Source organism: Hippichthys cyanospilos, chromosome 22, assembly GCF_059441005.1.
Source record: "Hippichthys cyanospilos isolate Australia breed blue-spotted pipefish chromosome 22, RoL_Hcya_1.0, whole genome shotgun sequence".
Classification (NCBI taxonomy): Eukaryota; Metazoa; Chordata; class Actinopteri; order Syngnathiformes; family Syngnathidae; genus Hippichthys; species Hippichthys cyanospilos.
The window spans coordinates 7,603,879-7,618,435 of NC_142390.1; the positions used below are offsets into that span (position 1 = coordinate 7,603,879).

The following is a 14,557-nucleotide window of genomic DNA, read 5'->3' on the forward strand; positions in this document are numbered from 1 at the left end:
GAAAAGCTCCGAAAGTAACAGTTTGCTGCAGCACCTTCTTCTCCCCGGTGCTTCGCAGAACGCAGCGTGGCTCCCGGCCTTTCTCTCATCACGCCCTCCCGCTAGGCGCAATTACACCGCAAAGGTCGCCTTAATTTCCAAGAACTATGCTGAATTCCGTATGCTAATTTGTGGCATCGGGCAGCTCATGAACACGTGACGCCACGCCATGGTAAGACTGGCTAATGATGGCATCATTATTATTCCAAGAATAGTGACAATCTTACATGTTCTTTATTTTGGAACGTTTTTATACTTTCGACCTTTGCAAAAGTGATTGAGTGATAATAATGAATATATCCACCAATTAGCCTATACCTCTTCCCACTCAGCAGTAAAGGACGGCGTTCTTTCCAGCTTTCCTGCTAGAGGGGTTCCGTCGCCACCTGCGGCCAAACTTTCTGAGCCTTGGCTGCGAGGTCCAGATTCCCAAATGTTTTCTTCCTAGACAAAAGAAAATAAATTCACATTTTCAAACATAGCTTGACAATTCCCAAAGCGTAAATTTGAAAAGCAAATCCCTATTCGTGAGATTATCCCAAAATGCCAGGGTTACTTGAATATATAACTTGTAATGAATCCCTACTACATTCTACAAAAAAGACATTTAAGACGTTTTTTGATTCATAAAACACCTGCAGTCCATATCATCTGCAAAAACAAAACATCTCAAGTTTAAGGTTAGCCCAAAAAAGACAACTTTGTTCAACCATTATAATTGCATTGTGAAAGAGAACAAGCTATTTTCAACACTTTAATCGGTCAATAATTTGTCAAAAACAACACCCACATGTATGGACTGACCATGAGTCAAGTATAGAATTTTGAAAATATGAATTACCGCATCTTCCGCACCATAAGGCGCACCGGATTATAAGGCGCACCCTCAATTCATGACATTTTTCAAACTTTTTCCATATATAAGGCGCACCGCATTATAAGGCGCAACAGTAGAAGCAGTCAAACTTTATTAGTAGATTACAAACCAGCTTTCTGATCACTCCATTCACTGAATAAACGATTGTCTTGTTTTATTTTATTAGTATTTCCGTGACTGTTTTATCTTTTAACGGCAAGGTATTACATGTAGGATATCAGGGAACTTTTGACATAGTCAAAACTTATCTTAATGACATAGTTTACAACTTTTTCTATATATAAGGCGCACCGCATTATAAGGCGCAACAGTAGACGCAGTCAGACTTTATTAGTAGATTACAAACCAGCTGATCACTCCATTCACTCCCAAAATGAATAAACTGTCTTATGTTTTATTTCATTAGTATTTCCATGACAGTTTATCTTTTAACAGCAAGGTATAACATGTAGTGCAACATTTATATTAGGGAAATTTTCCTCCAGTGCAATCACAATATAGTAATACTCAAAGTAATCACAATAATAACTCAAATAATAACTCTAAACTCTCAATATCATTAAAACGCAACGTCAATATGACCAACTGTAAACACACAAAAGAAACAGGTAAAGCTTACTTTATCACTTCATTCCCCATCTATGAATCCCAATCTCAATATAGATCCGTATATAAGGCGCACCCGATTATAAGGCGCACCATCAGCCTTTAAAAAAAATTAAGGCTTTTTGGTGCGCCTTATAGTGTGGAAAATACAGTAATCAACATGTGACTTATGAGATTTCCACTAGTCACTAGCGACATGCAAGTTTGTTTGAAGTACAATTATTTATAAAGGTTGAGTGGCAAAATTCACCTACCTGTATGGGTGACACAGCGACCAGGTTGGAGTCGGACTTGGACATGGACTTGGAGAGCTGCAGGTCCAGCACGCTGCGGGGCATGGACCTCATCCTGCCCAGGGTGCAGGCCCTGTCTTCGAAGCCAGGACCCTTACGCGCATTCGACTCCCCGCACTCGCCGATCTCGCCGTTGGCTCCGCAGCGAGACTCCGCTTGGCGATCCAAGTCCTGGTTTACTCTGGTGTGGAACACCGTCCGATAAACCACCTGGGGTTTGCCGACGGCGGACTTCTGACCCGCAGCTGCGATGCCGGCGTTCAAGTCAGGCAATTGCGAGTCCGTCCAGGCGTGCTTGCGAACTTTGGGGCTGTAGAGGTGGTATGGGGTTTCGGGGGTCTCGCAGGCTGGGGAGGATCCGTGGAGAAGGCCCGCAAACTCCTCAGGGATGTGACTCTTCCGCCGGTCCTCTAACGGCGGCTGGGATAGTTTGTGATGGCAAGGCCCGTTGTCTGCAGGAAAAACAAGAAGGAGAAGAACTCCTGACTTCTTTTTATGCTTCAGTGTTTGGATTAAAAGTGTCTGAAGTGGTGCACGTATGCGTGAATATCTCACCAGGATGATCGGTATGAATACTATCTCGTCCTGCAAGGCACTTCAGCAGGTACAAGAGATTGGAACAGGGTATCTATAGGTATCTAATTATAATTTAACTCCTTTTTTTTAAATGCCGTGACAGGGAACAGGAAATCTTTTCAAATTAAGAGCAAATTATGTAGAAGATGAAGCAACTTATTGCTTAATTTTGCTATAGTAACGCATTTGCAAAAACATTGTATGTCTATGTTTTGGAAGGGTTTATAGGGATGCGCATTGTCAATCGTTTAATTTTTCCATTCAAAAAAACCAAGGCCACGGCAAATTAAGTTCCATAGCTGAATAAATCAGACATAGATGGCACAAGCACTCTGTTTGAAGTCTAAATTTTTCACTCATCCAAACATGCGTTACTTGTTTGGGGAGGCAATTTGCTGATAAAATATTTTACAGGCTGTCCATCATTGAAAAAGGGTTAAGAACCAGTGACCTAATCCAGTCCAAACCTAGACCCAATCCAAAAGTTTCATCATTATTTGAGATACCAGATATAATTTAATTGTACCCATCAATAAACTAGTTATACTGCTCATTTAAAACAGATATACTGTACGTCTATTTTGTAGTAAATTGTAATTTTCAACAATTAATTCTGCCCTCTGTCAAGGTGAACCAGCTAGCGCCCTCTTTTGACAATGCACCAGTGAAAGAAATGTTTTAACAAGTCAATATGAAGGACAGAAAAAACACATTATTGACAAATGCTGTTGCTTGCGCTGTTTGATTGGCTAACAGAAATGGGCAATTTGGTGCTATGCTGATATTGACTTAAAGCAGTTCTGCCCAGCCTTTATTGAACCAAGGCAATTATTTTGCATTATACACATAACGCCTAAGAAATGTCTTAGTCTGAAAACAAATTTCTATTATTCTGTTTTGAATGAATGACAACAGGCCAGATTTTGATAGAAAATAATTGCCTATTTACACACACACACACACACACACATATATACATATATATATATATATATATATATATATATATATATATATATATATATATATATATACACATAAATACACACACACATATATATATATATATATATATAACAGCATAACCACACCAAATCAAATATTGTCATAACAACATGACATCAGGTGCACGGCTCCAGTGACGTACGTAGAAGCATCATTAAAGTTTTTCTACCCGTAGCGCCTTTCACTTCATCGTCAACAGGTGAGCGGCTTGGTCGTCACGGCAACAGAGAGCCACAGCACATTAACGCCTTTAGCTTTCAGACGAGTGCGAAGAGAAAAAACGCGGGGATAGAAAAAAAAAAGTTTTTAGCCGACAGCAATCAAATCAGCGGGGGCGTAAATGTGTGTTCTCTGTATCTGTGTGTGCGTGTTCCAGACAAAAAGTGACTTACCTTCAAGTAGACCCCGCAGAGTGCACTTTACAGCGCTAGCAGCTAATAAATGCTGCGTCTGCCTCGCTTTACACGTTTTTTTTTCCAACACCGATGACACACGCATACACGTGTGTATACAGGTAACGACATGTAGCCGCTGGCTGTACCGCGAGGATCGTTGTTTGCACAAGTTGCGCTCGTATAATGACAAACTGCAGAAATGCACGTGCTGGACAAGTTGAGACAGAAATAATAAACGTGAGCAACATGAGACTCATTTTTCTAATTATGAAATCGATGGTCATAGCATTTGCGAGTTTCTGACTCACATTTTATTCCTAAATTCAGCATTCGTTTGCTATATAAACTCCTATATATTGCATGTTGTACGACTGACAGGAAGTGATGCTAGCAATAGCGCATAGGTGGTATTAATTGACGCCAACAATGAGAATCCACTTCATTTAGAAACCCCAGGGGACCTAGAAGGACTCCAGGGGGTACACACCTAAATAGAAGGTAGCTGTAATTTATGCATTGTCGTCCTTGAGAAGGAGGATCCTGATGCAGAATTGGGTCGCTGTAAGCGGTGCCCATAAATTAAGCTGCACAAATAAATACATAAACACATAGGAGGTAATACAAATCCCAGATAGCAGCATGTTCACGCTGGCTGAATGTTATTAAAAGTAATAACCGAGCTGCCAGTCAGCACCGGAGATTAAATACAGAGGCCTATTTCCTCGGAGATGCTGTACGAGAAGTCATTACGGTAGGCCTCGGGCGCTAAGTTCATGCTAGGCTAGCAAGTTACACTCTTTCAAAAGAAGATTGTCCAATTTATCGTCTTTCAAGGAATGTTGTGCATCTTGCTACCTCTGTTAGCGTCGGAGGTGTGTGGTCGCCACTGGGTGTGGCTGAGATGCTTTGACCCTCAAAAAAGTGGCAATAAAATATGAATACTTTTATTATGACATATTTTCGCACTAAACACAAGGTGCTGCCACTTGCTGGTATGGAGTATTACTGACAATTATAAGTACAGCGTAAAACGGTGTAAAACAATTAACGTGAAACCAAAACGAACAACGGAGGCTAACGTGATGATAGCATACATCAAGAATAACCGTTAGCATTTTAACGTGACTTAAGTGGCCGAGAACCCTTTTGCTCAAGAGCAAGTATAACACTGCTTTCTTTTTTTTTTCGTCTTTGCTCTTTTTGGCCTCACACTCTTTCAGTGCATTTTGAGGGATTTGCAAGCGTCTGTGTCGGAGATTAGCGTCACAAGTGCCGAGATTTCAGCTATCGCGGCGGCGCCGCCGCTTTTGACAAAACTCTGAGCCTCATTTGGAAATCTCCTGGCTGAGAGTCACAGAGGTGGCGCATACATTCCGAGTAGGCTGCTTCCGAAACACAATAAATCACTTTAACGATGAGCGTGTACGGGCTATTGTTGAGCTTTTGGGGGGGGCTGTCGCTGATGCATTCTAAGTGAAGGTCTCTGACACGTCTGTGAAGACAAACCGCTCTGACGACCAGCTCATCGGCGCAGTTTTGTTACCGGGATGAGCCTGCGACACTTTTCTGCCGTGTTTTGAACAGTTTTGCTCTCACCAACCAAACAGAGGACGCAGATATAATGGCATAAGCAAGATGGCCTTGTCAGGCCTCCTTAAAAACCTTATTGGTGAGGGGTCAGCAATTCTGCAAGCCCTGAGTAGTATAAGTATTTTAGTACATGCGTTTATTATTCTCGATGCAGTAATATCAGCGATAGGATCTTTTACCATGACGATATGAAAGGGAATTTATATGCGCGTGTGGGGAGGGGGTCCTTTGCACTACAGTGGGGCTGCAGTTACGCATGAGCCTCCATGATGGATGCTTCTAAATCCGCCGCCCACTCAGGTTGGTTGGGAGATTTGTTACATAAACGTTTTGGCTAAAGAGGAATACCAGAGAGCGCATACGTTGCTCCGGCTTCCGGGAAAACCTCGTTCGGCAACGTTTGGCAGCGCATCCTCCCTTCCTCTCACCCACTCCTTTGCTTCACTGGCATCCTTTGAATCCTCTCTTGTCTTGCTTCTCTGCGGTACCCACGTACATACACGGCTTGTTTCTCAAGCCATGTGTTGCCACGGCAACAATACAATGGGCCTTATAAAGCTAGTAACTGGAAAGGGGGTGCAAGAGAGAGAGATGAAGACATCCAGGGTCATATAAAATAGGGAAAAATTTAGTCGAGAAATTGGGGAGGGGGAATGATGTGGTGAGATGTCAAACCAACACCCACACCGTGAAGGCCATGTGAACCAATTAGAAGTCAGGAGACATTTGCTTCTGATTAGGCGGAAAAAAAAAAAAAAACTATCACCACAGGTATCTGTCATTCATCTTTTGCAAAAATGACCATTACAGCAGATGTCTCAGTTGTGAAATTCCTGGTCTATGTCTCTATTATACTGCCCCCAGGTGGCCAAGCCACACACACCAGAATCACAATGTCCATCGAAACGAAGCTTAAACCGCGGACTTAAAGATGACCGTATCCAACGCACTCTTTTTCGACCAATCAACTGAAACAAACCGTCCGACGTGTGACTGACCGAGACTCTGCGCCAAGGGGACGTCTCGCGTCACTTGTTAGCCACTTCTTTGCGTGCAATTAAAAACCCTCAAAGAGAAATGCGCAATCAATAAGGCTCATCTGACAGCTCTTTATGTTTAAAGAAAAACAATGAGGGAAAATGAATGATTGTCACGCTCCTCTTTGTGTGTGTGCTTCATTCACGCGCAACGTCTCGCAAGACCTCTGAACCACACACACTAACGCACAGGCATCTTTTTGCATCTGTCCATCAAACGCTACGGCCGCCACTTTGCCATGACAACAAGAATCCTGGTTGCCGTAGCAACGCAGGAGCAGGTCAGCACGGAAGCAAAACTGAGGAAAACGGCACGTAGGCGGAAAAGGCAAACTTATTGTTACCTCCACCAAAGAGCTGCAGGATTTCTTTGCTTACCTGCCAGGTGACGGCTGTTGCTGGATTCTGCTGAATCCTGGTCCCGGTCCTGATCCTGGTCCTGGCTGGGGCTGAGGGGGGGGCTGGCCGGGGGGCTGGTACTAAAACTGGCGTAGCCCAAGGACGAGCTGACCTCACTGGGCTCGCAGCTGTGGTTGACGGGCCGCTGGACGTCCTGGGAGGACGACAGAGACGTGCGCTGTTTGGGCTGAAGGGAGATAGACGCAACATTAGCCATTCGTAAATGACCGAATACTGCCCATTCATTCGCAGAATAGTTTCTCTTCAACAGGAAAAACTTACTTGTGTGCTAACAACCATCAAAGCATCTCATTTCTTTAATAACAATAATCTCACACAAACACACATACACACTGAGCATACAACATCCACGCAGAGACAAAAAACTCAGCGTGCATGTTTGCGGCATATAATTCTGTGTTGTGTGTCAAATCTATGTGCGGCCGTGTGTCATAGTTAATTCATCCCATTTTAATCAGCTGTGACGTGTTCATTAACCAGCTGCCAGTTCAGGTTGTCACAAGCGAAGCTTAAACCGGACCTGCAGTGTGTGTGCGCGATAATGAGCAGAAAACGCTGACAAAGATATTCAGGAAGTGGCGCGTAGTGACACTGGAGGCCGGTGCTGTATAAAATGCTCAGATGATGAAGATGAGAAAACACACACACACACTCTGCAGCTAAGTGATTAATGAAGACGTTCATTAGGCAGTTGTGATCTCACTTTTACTGCACGTTGTTCATTTTCTTCTGCTTAATTGCCCATTGCAGCGCAGTTATTTTTATTTATCTATGTAGTATTTCCACTCTGAAGATCCATAAACTTTTAGTTCTGGGAAATTGTTCCTGGAACAACACCAGCAATAAAAATAAACTATTTGTTAAAATATTACATTCAGTGGTTCTCAAATGGGGGTATGTTAAGATAGTGTGAAGGGGGCACATCAAACTTTAACAGTTTTCTGCGCGTTTTTAGCAAATCTAATTTAACGCTGTACAAACAGCATTTTTTTTTTCCAAAGTAAAAGCAACACAATGGAACATGAAAAATGTACCGTATTCCCCGCACTATGAGGCGCATCGGATAATTAATGACATATTTTACAACTTTTTCCATATATAAGGCGCACCGCATTATAAGGCGCAACAGTAGACGCAGCCAGACTTTATTAGTAATTACAAACCAGCTTTCTGACAACTCCATTCACTCCCAAAATGAATAAACAACTGTCTTATGTTTTATTTTATTAGTATTTCCGTGACAGTTTATCTTTCAACAGCAAGGTATAACATGTAGTGCAACATTTATATTAGGGAAATTTTCCTCCAGTGCAATCACAGTATAGTAATACTCAAAGTAATAATAATAATAACTCAAATAATAACTCTAAACTCTCAATAGCATAATAACTAAATACGACCAACCTTGTTCAAGTGTAAACACACAAAAGAAACAGATAAAAATTACTTTATCAGTTCATTCCCCATCTACCAATCCCAATCTCAGTATTGATCCATATATAAGGCGCACCGGATTATAAGGCGCACCATCGGCTTTTTTTAAAAAAAAAACAAGGCTTTTAGGTGCGTCTTATAGTGCGGGAATTACGGTAATTCAAAATTGTGTTACAGTGACTCTTTTGCAAAATTTGTTCGTGCCTTCAATTGGTTTTGTTTTACACAGATGCATTGTCAAACCAGAAATAAAAGGATGTTCTCTGAACTATATTCTGGAGTTTCTGAATAAAAAATCATTAAAGAAAAAAACATTAGGGAGCTCAAAGGTTCTACGGTTGTTGGGAGGCGGATGCGACAAACACACACGAGATGGAGAGCATAAAACACACAAACAAGTTGTGTGTGTGTGTGTGTGTGTATTCAGGTGTCTCAGCTGCATGTAGGCGGATGCTGTGATGTTCAATAATGCATCTGTCGCTTCTACAATCATTATTGTGTGTGCGTGTGCGCGCCGTACCTGTGGGCGGATGACTCTTTCGATGTTCTTCAGGGCCGTGTCGGGGGAGGGGGGCGAGCAGTCTGGAGTGGGGCCGGTAGAGTGGTTGCCATGGTCAAAAAGCCCCCCCTGGCTGGCTCCATGGGACAAATGACCTTGCGGAGGGAAGGAGACAGATGCTTTTTGGAGCGTCGTTTCGTCTTTTTTATGTGTGTGATGTTTGCATTGCAAAATAATCATAAGAATAAACAATATTAACATTTGCGCAACTTCTTTGCTCATCAATTATTTCAAGTTGAAAGATGCCAGAAATTCGGTACCGCATTGTAAAACAAAAATGAAAATGATCTTTTCAGCATTGTAAATCTAGCATTTCCTTTAGATACTGTATTTCTGATTTGAGTCTATTTTATTTTTCTTTTACACTGCTAATTCCTTGTGTACTCAATAGAGGACATCCTGGCCTATCCGTTCAAATAACATGTGTTAACATTGCTGTCTTGCTGAGACAAAATGGATACAAATAAATAGGCTGGCTCTTAGGAGGATATCTGTCAAATAAAAAAATTCTATTGTTACATCTATAACACACATATTCAGTTTAAATATGTATTTTTTGGTAAAAAGAATACAGGGCATGAATAAATGAAGTCAACTTTTCACCTCTATTCAAATTCCAAAGCTTGAAAATGCCACAATCTTGGGGGGGAACAAAATTGAAGATTTTCAAGAATTCTGAGAGCAAACTGTGGGCATTTTCACCAAACACAAAAGACAAACGACTCGTATCGTATGCGCGAGGCTGAGCGTCGCGGCTAATTTCCCCCGAGTGCTTCAGGGGAAACGGAAAGGGAGTTCAGAGGCTTTTTGAAGGGGGGTGGGGTGGGTGAAGAAAAGACAGGAAAACGCTGACGTGGCCTAAATTGGCTTTGGGAGGGAGAAAAGTGTTTGTCTTCATCAAGAAATGTGCACATCCCGTAATAAGCGCACATTACACAAATAGCTTCACAAGCGCCCGCCGCTGATGAATAAGTGATGTGGGATGAGTGGCGCTGGTCTCACGGGAGGAGACGTCGCCGGTTCATTGTAGACCAACCAATGCCTTGATTCTTCTGCGATCAATGACCTCAACCCGACCCGCTTGAAGAGGTCAATGGGCCTCCACCTTTTCCGCCAGCCATTTGAGCAGCTGCGGGCAAATGAGGTCAGGTGTAAGGTCAATCGCCTCGATGGCACAATTCCAGAATCGACGCACTGACCTAGCACCTGCTCAGTCACTAATAATCGGTACTAGCGGGCGAACCAACAAATATTTGGGGTTCTAATTGAATGAGGCAAAATGCCCGGTGGGAATATGAGATGCTCAATGCATATTATTAGCGATCAAGTTATAAATGTGAACTAGTTAACTAATCGGTTTAACAATTAGAGCACAGGTGTCAAACTCAAGGCCCGGGGGCCAGAACCGGCCCGCCACATCATTTTATGTGGCCCGCCAAATGCTGATTTGATTTCGAGTTTCTAGCTAAACTTGCAGATTGTCTTCAAAAATAACCATTTTTTGTTCCCGATCTATCTTTGGAAAAGTTTTTATCTGCCTTTTTTTTTTCAAAACTAGGTAAAGATGTAAACCAGCAAATACTGCGTTTATTAGACACATGTTTTTCTATTTTTAAGTCCTAAAATTTCAGGATTTTAGAGAAATTAAAGGGGTACGTTGAAATTGAAGCTTTTTTAGACTATTTTTAGATTTATTCCGGTCCTCTAACAGACACCGTAAGTACAATGTAGCCCATGATAAAAATCAGTTTGACACCCTTGATTTAGAGGGTAAAAGTACACTCTGGACAAATATGACTTTGAGCAAATTTCAATTGGAATGCAGTGGAACAAGAAGGGCTGACATGATTGACAGCCACCAGGTGAATTCGAAACTGCTTCTTACACAGTGCAAAAACTGCAAAGGAGGAAAAAAATCTTTCCGTCCCGGTGCACACACAGCTTTAAAAAAAAAAAAAAGGACACTGAAGCAAAACTGAAATGGCGGCGTGGTGATAAATTTGATCAAGGCACAGGTTGCAAAGTAAAGTATTCCAAACACATATTATTATTTACATTTAGATAAAAAGATAAGGCTAAAGAGCTCATATATGAAAAAAAATCTGTATTAATTGACTGACAAAAGTGTCATAACTTTCGCAGCCTTAGGTTAGATGAAAAAAAATCCTTTTCAGAATTTTCCATCAGGTTTAAATCGAGGCTCCTTGCAATACAGCAAATAATGCGCTTTCCTTCGATGAATTGATCGATTTCAAGGACTAAGGACTAAATAGTTCTGGGCTCTTTTAGCTCAGCATCTCGCTGTGCAAGCAGACGGAATGACAGCCGGGTCCAATTAGGCTGACAAGTGAGCACAGATCCGGGATTTTTCCTGCAGCAGAAAGAAAGTTAAGCGCCTGAAAAGTCCCTCAGTGGGAAGCGAGAGAGGATTTACACCCAAAAGGCATTCAGCTGCATTTGTTGAGGATTTCGAAAGCACGGTTCATCGTTACTCCCCCCCCCCCCCCCCCCCCCCATTGCCGATGTGCTTAAGTCTCATTCTAATTGTCAATGGCCAATGCGGTTGTCATGGAAACCTATAGGTGACTCGTCATGAGGGTGATGCAGTTGCTGTGGCAACGGGCCAATGGGTGAGTAGTCAAAAAAGCAGCAGGACCTAGTAACCTCTGTAGATTTTTTTTCTGAGGATGTGACGGACTAGTTGAGGAGTTGTGTTTCGATAAAAATGGTGCCGTGTGAAGGAAGTATTTTTAAGTGAATTAAAGAGTGCTTTGCCCCCATCTTGGTGTCCAAAGAACTAAATCGGAGTGAGCTGAGGTGGCCCATCGCAACAATAATAATGCTTTGCCACCATTGCGGGTTAAGAGATAGACCGTCTGCGGTCCGCTTGGTTGGACTGTGGAAAGGTTCCTGCCCAATGGCTTTGCCTGCTGTCAAGTTATCATTGCACTATATAGCACAATATGTTTTCTGTATTCTTATTGTATTTTTATTGTTTTCTATATTGTGTACCTGTATTTGTCTGTAATGTGTATCTATTTGTCTGTATCTGGTACATGCAGCATCCACTTCAACCTGTGGGCCTTCAAGGAGGCTCCTCCCACCTGTGGTCCCTTCTGAAGTTTTCTGATTTTCCCCAAATTGGGGTTTTTGAGTTTTTCCTTCCCCTTCTGGGAGCTTTGACAGGGGATGCTGTTGTGTACCTTACACCAAAAAGATGTCTCTGTATGACTTCTTTTTTTCGAAAGAAGTCTCGACGTGACCTCTTTTCATCCGTGAAGTCTTTTGAGACTTCGGTGATTCAGGGCTATACAAATAAAATTTGATTGATTGATTAATTGATTGTTGATGATATGGGAACTAGGTTGAAGTGTGTTATTTCATTTAAGCTACGGTATATTGGAATGTTTGGGGTATTGTCAAGAACTAACTTGAAGTGAGATGAAAAGTTTCCTTTTGACATTATTAGTACTTTGCTAACATTTTTTGAGCATCCTGGTGCCTAAATAAATGCTGAGGTGAGTTTAGCTGCTTTACCATCATTTTCTTATCAAACAGCTGTGTTGAACTGAGTTGAGCACCACCATTTGGAGAATAGTTGCGCTCTGCTCCAACTGAGTTGGAAAGAATATTTTGAAATGTGCGCCGGAGTTTCATTTAGACAAAAGTAGTGCTTTGTCCCCCACTGGCCTTTGGCAGTACTTGTGCCACTTTGTGGGAACAGCAAGAATGAAGAACACACCGAAATTTAGCGACCTCGCTCCACTTGGCGGCAGTAAGTCATGAAAAGGATCTTACCGTTACTTGACAGGCCGCCGGCACGCTGTCCAACATCCAGCGAGCAAGGCTTGCGCGTGACAGCGGTGGTCACCGACTCGTAAGGGTTATCCTCGTCCTCGGGCGGGAAGACGTCCAACGACGGCGAGGTCAGCACCTCACCCGAACGCTTGGAATCCTTGGGGGAGGCAAAAAGGGAAATCACATGACACATAAAGAGGGAAAAAAATTAAATAAGGAAGTAACCTCTAAAGAATGCGACCAATGTGGCCCAGAAAAAAAAAGAAGATAAGAGGCCTTTTGTGTGCAGGCTACAATGTGCACATGTCAAACTAACAGTTGGGAAAAGATGAGTGGAAATCTTAAAAGTATTACTTCCTCTCTTAAAGGGGCTATAAAAATAGCGGTTTGCCGTTAAGTATTTAGCAGTAGGCGGGACAAACACCCAATCACACAATTTAGAGCGTCTAATACAGATGGCATGCATGTTTTTGGATTGTGTCAGGAAGCCGAAGTGCAAAGAAAGAACCCATGCAGGCTCGGGGAGAACAAGCAAACTCCACACAGTAAGGCAAGACAAAAAAAAAAAAAACACACAATGGAAAAAATATTTCTCTCGCTTGCAAAAATTAACAAATATTTATAATTTTAACAATAATAGGAACGAGTGGTAACAAAAAAGTAATTTTGGCTCCATCTCCATTTAGTGGTTCAAATTGTTTTTTCCAAATTAATGCATTTGAGTTGCTTTAGCCTCCTTAGATGTCTTGAAAGTATGTTTTATATTGCAGATGGCACAGGTTGCTCCTCAAGATAAAGACCGCTTGGAGCCATGCGTCCTATCTTTTCGCAAACAACAAGAAGGCCCATCCCAAGACAAAACAGAACGCCTCTTTGCCAAAACAGTGCTTCTATCATCGTCTCAGAGGTGTCATCCTGCCGCGACCCGTCCAGATTGAATTTTCTCTTTACGGTCGCCCCCGACACATTCTTTTCCATTATTGCGGCGTGGTCTCCTGAGCTCATCGAGGCGCACTATTTTATACAGCGTTCACTGGGCCATCCATCAACGTGGACTCAATCATGTGCGAGTGACAGATGGAGCAAGGAGCACCCAAAACCATCAGCACTCTATTTGCCACCAGCGGAAAACAAAGCTCTGCTTTTTGATTTATGGATTAAAAGTAGCAACAATGGAATAGTTGAGGTTTCCAAACCTGGTCCTCCAGGGCCACTACCCTGCATGTTTTAATTCCTCCGTCCTTCAACACATGTGATTTAAATGATCAGCTCATCAACAAGCTCAGCAGACACCTGATAACGATCCTGATCATACTGCCCTCTAGAGGCCAAGACATGCAGGCCAGAAGGAGCAACACTATGCCAATTGAATTTACGCTAAAAGGTTGCAAAAATGCTTCCATTTTCTTAAACATTCTTTTCACGTCGTTACCGTGTATGTTTTTTCGTCTTTTCTTTTTGACAAAGCCCAGCTTGTTTTTATAGAATTGCATCGTAAAGACAGCCACACTACATTAACCACAATGCACTGGGATTGCCATTAAAAGACACGCAATCAGCGTGGATTCTTTCACGTAAGCTTAAAAGGTTAACAAATAATACTGTGCCCTAACCAATTAAGATATGTACATGTTAGCATACAAAATGTATGCGAAATCTAACAGCATAACTTACGAAGTTGACGCCGACCCCGAAGAGAAAAGCAGGAAGAGTCAAAAAACCGAGGAAGTGGGAGTATGATGCTGGGATTTCCTCTCACATGCTCCAAATGGGAAGTAAAGAGGACAGACGGAAAGTTTGAGCACTTCCCGACCGGGCGGCTAACGCAGGTTTAGATGAAGATGAGCTGCCAGGGCGCCAGTAGGAGAAGGGAAGCGCACAGCGATAGCGAGTCATTCATTATCCGCGACCCCTCCCATCTGAGCGTC

General features: G+C 42.4%; 1 protein-coding gene across 5 annotated transcripts in view; it reads right to left on the bottom strand.

The window, feature by feature from the left end:
* Window positions 1-14,557, bottom strand: part of anks1b (ankyrin repeat and sterile alpha motif domain containing 1B) — a 71,021-nt gene that overhangs the window by 24,515 nt on the left and 31,949 nt on the right. For 4 of the 5 annotated variants that reach the window (XM_088405808.1, XM_088405803.1, XM_088405807.1 and 1 more), the window contains exons 12-16: window positions 12,630-12,786; window positions 8,793-8,926; window positions 6,797-7,004; window positions 1,777-2,267; window positions 358-483 (exon numbers count right to left, since the gene is read on the bottom strand). In XM_088405808.1, coding sequence (XP_088261934.1) covers window positions 358-483; window positions 1,777-2,267; window positions 6,797-7,004; window positions 8,793-8,926; window positions 12,630-12,786 — 1,116 coding nt within the window. The remainder of the gene's footprint in view (window positions 1-357; window positions 484-1,776; window positions 2,268-6,796; window positions 7,005-8,792; window positions 8,927-12,629; window positions 12,787-14,557) is intronic. The other variant, XM_088405804.1, reaches the window with a different exon arrangement.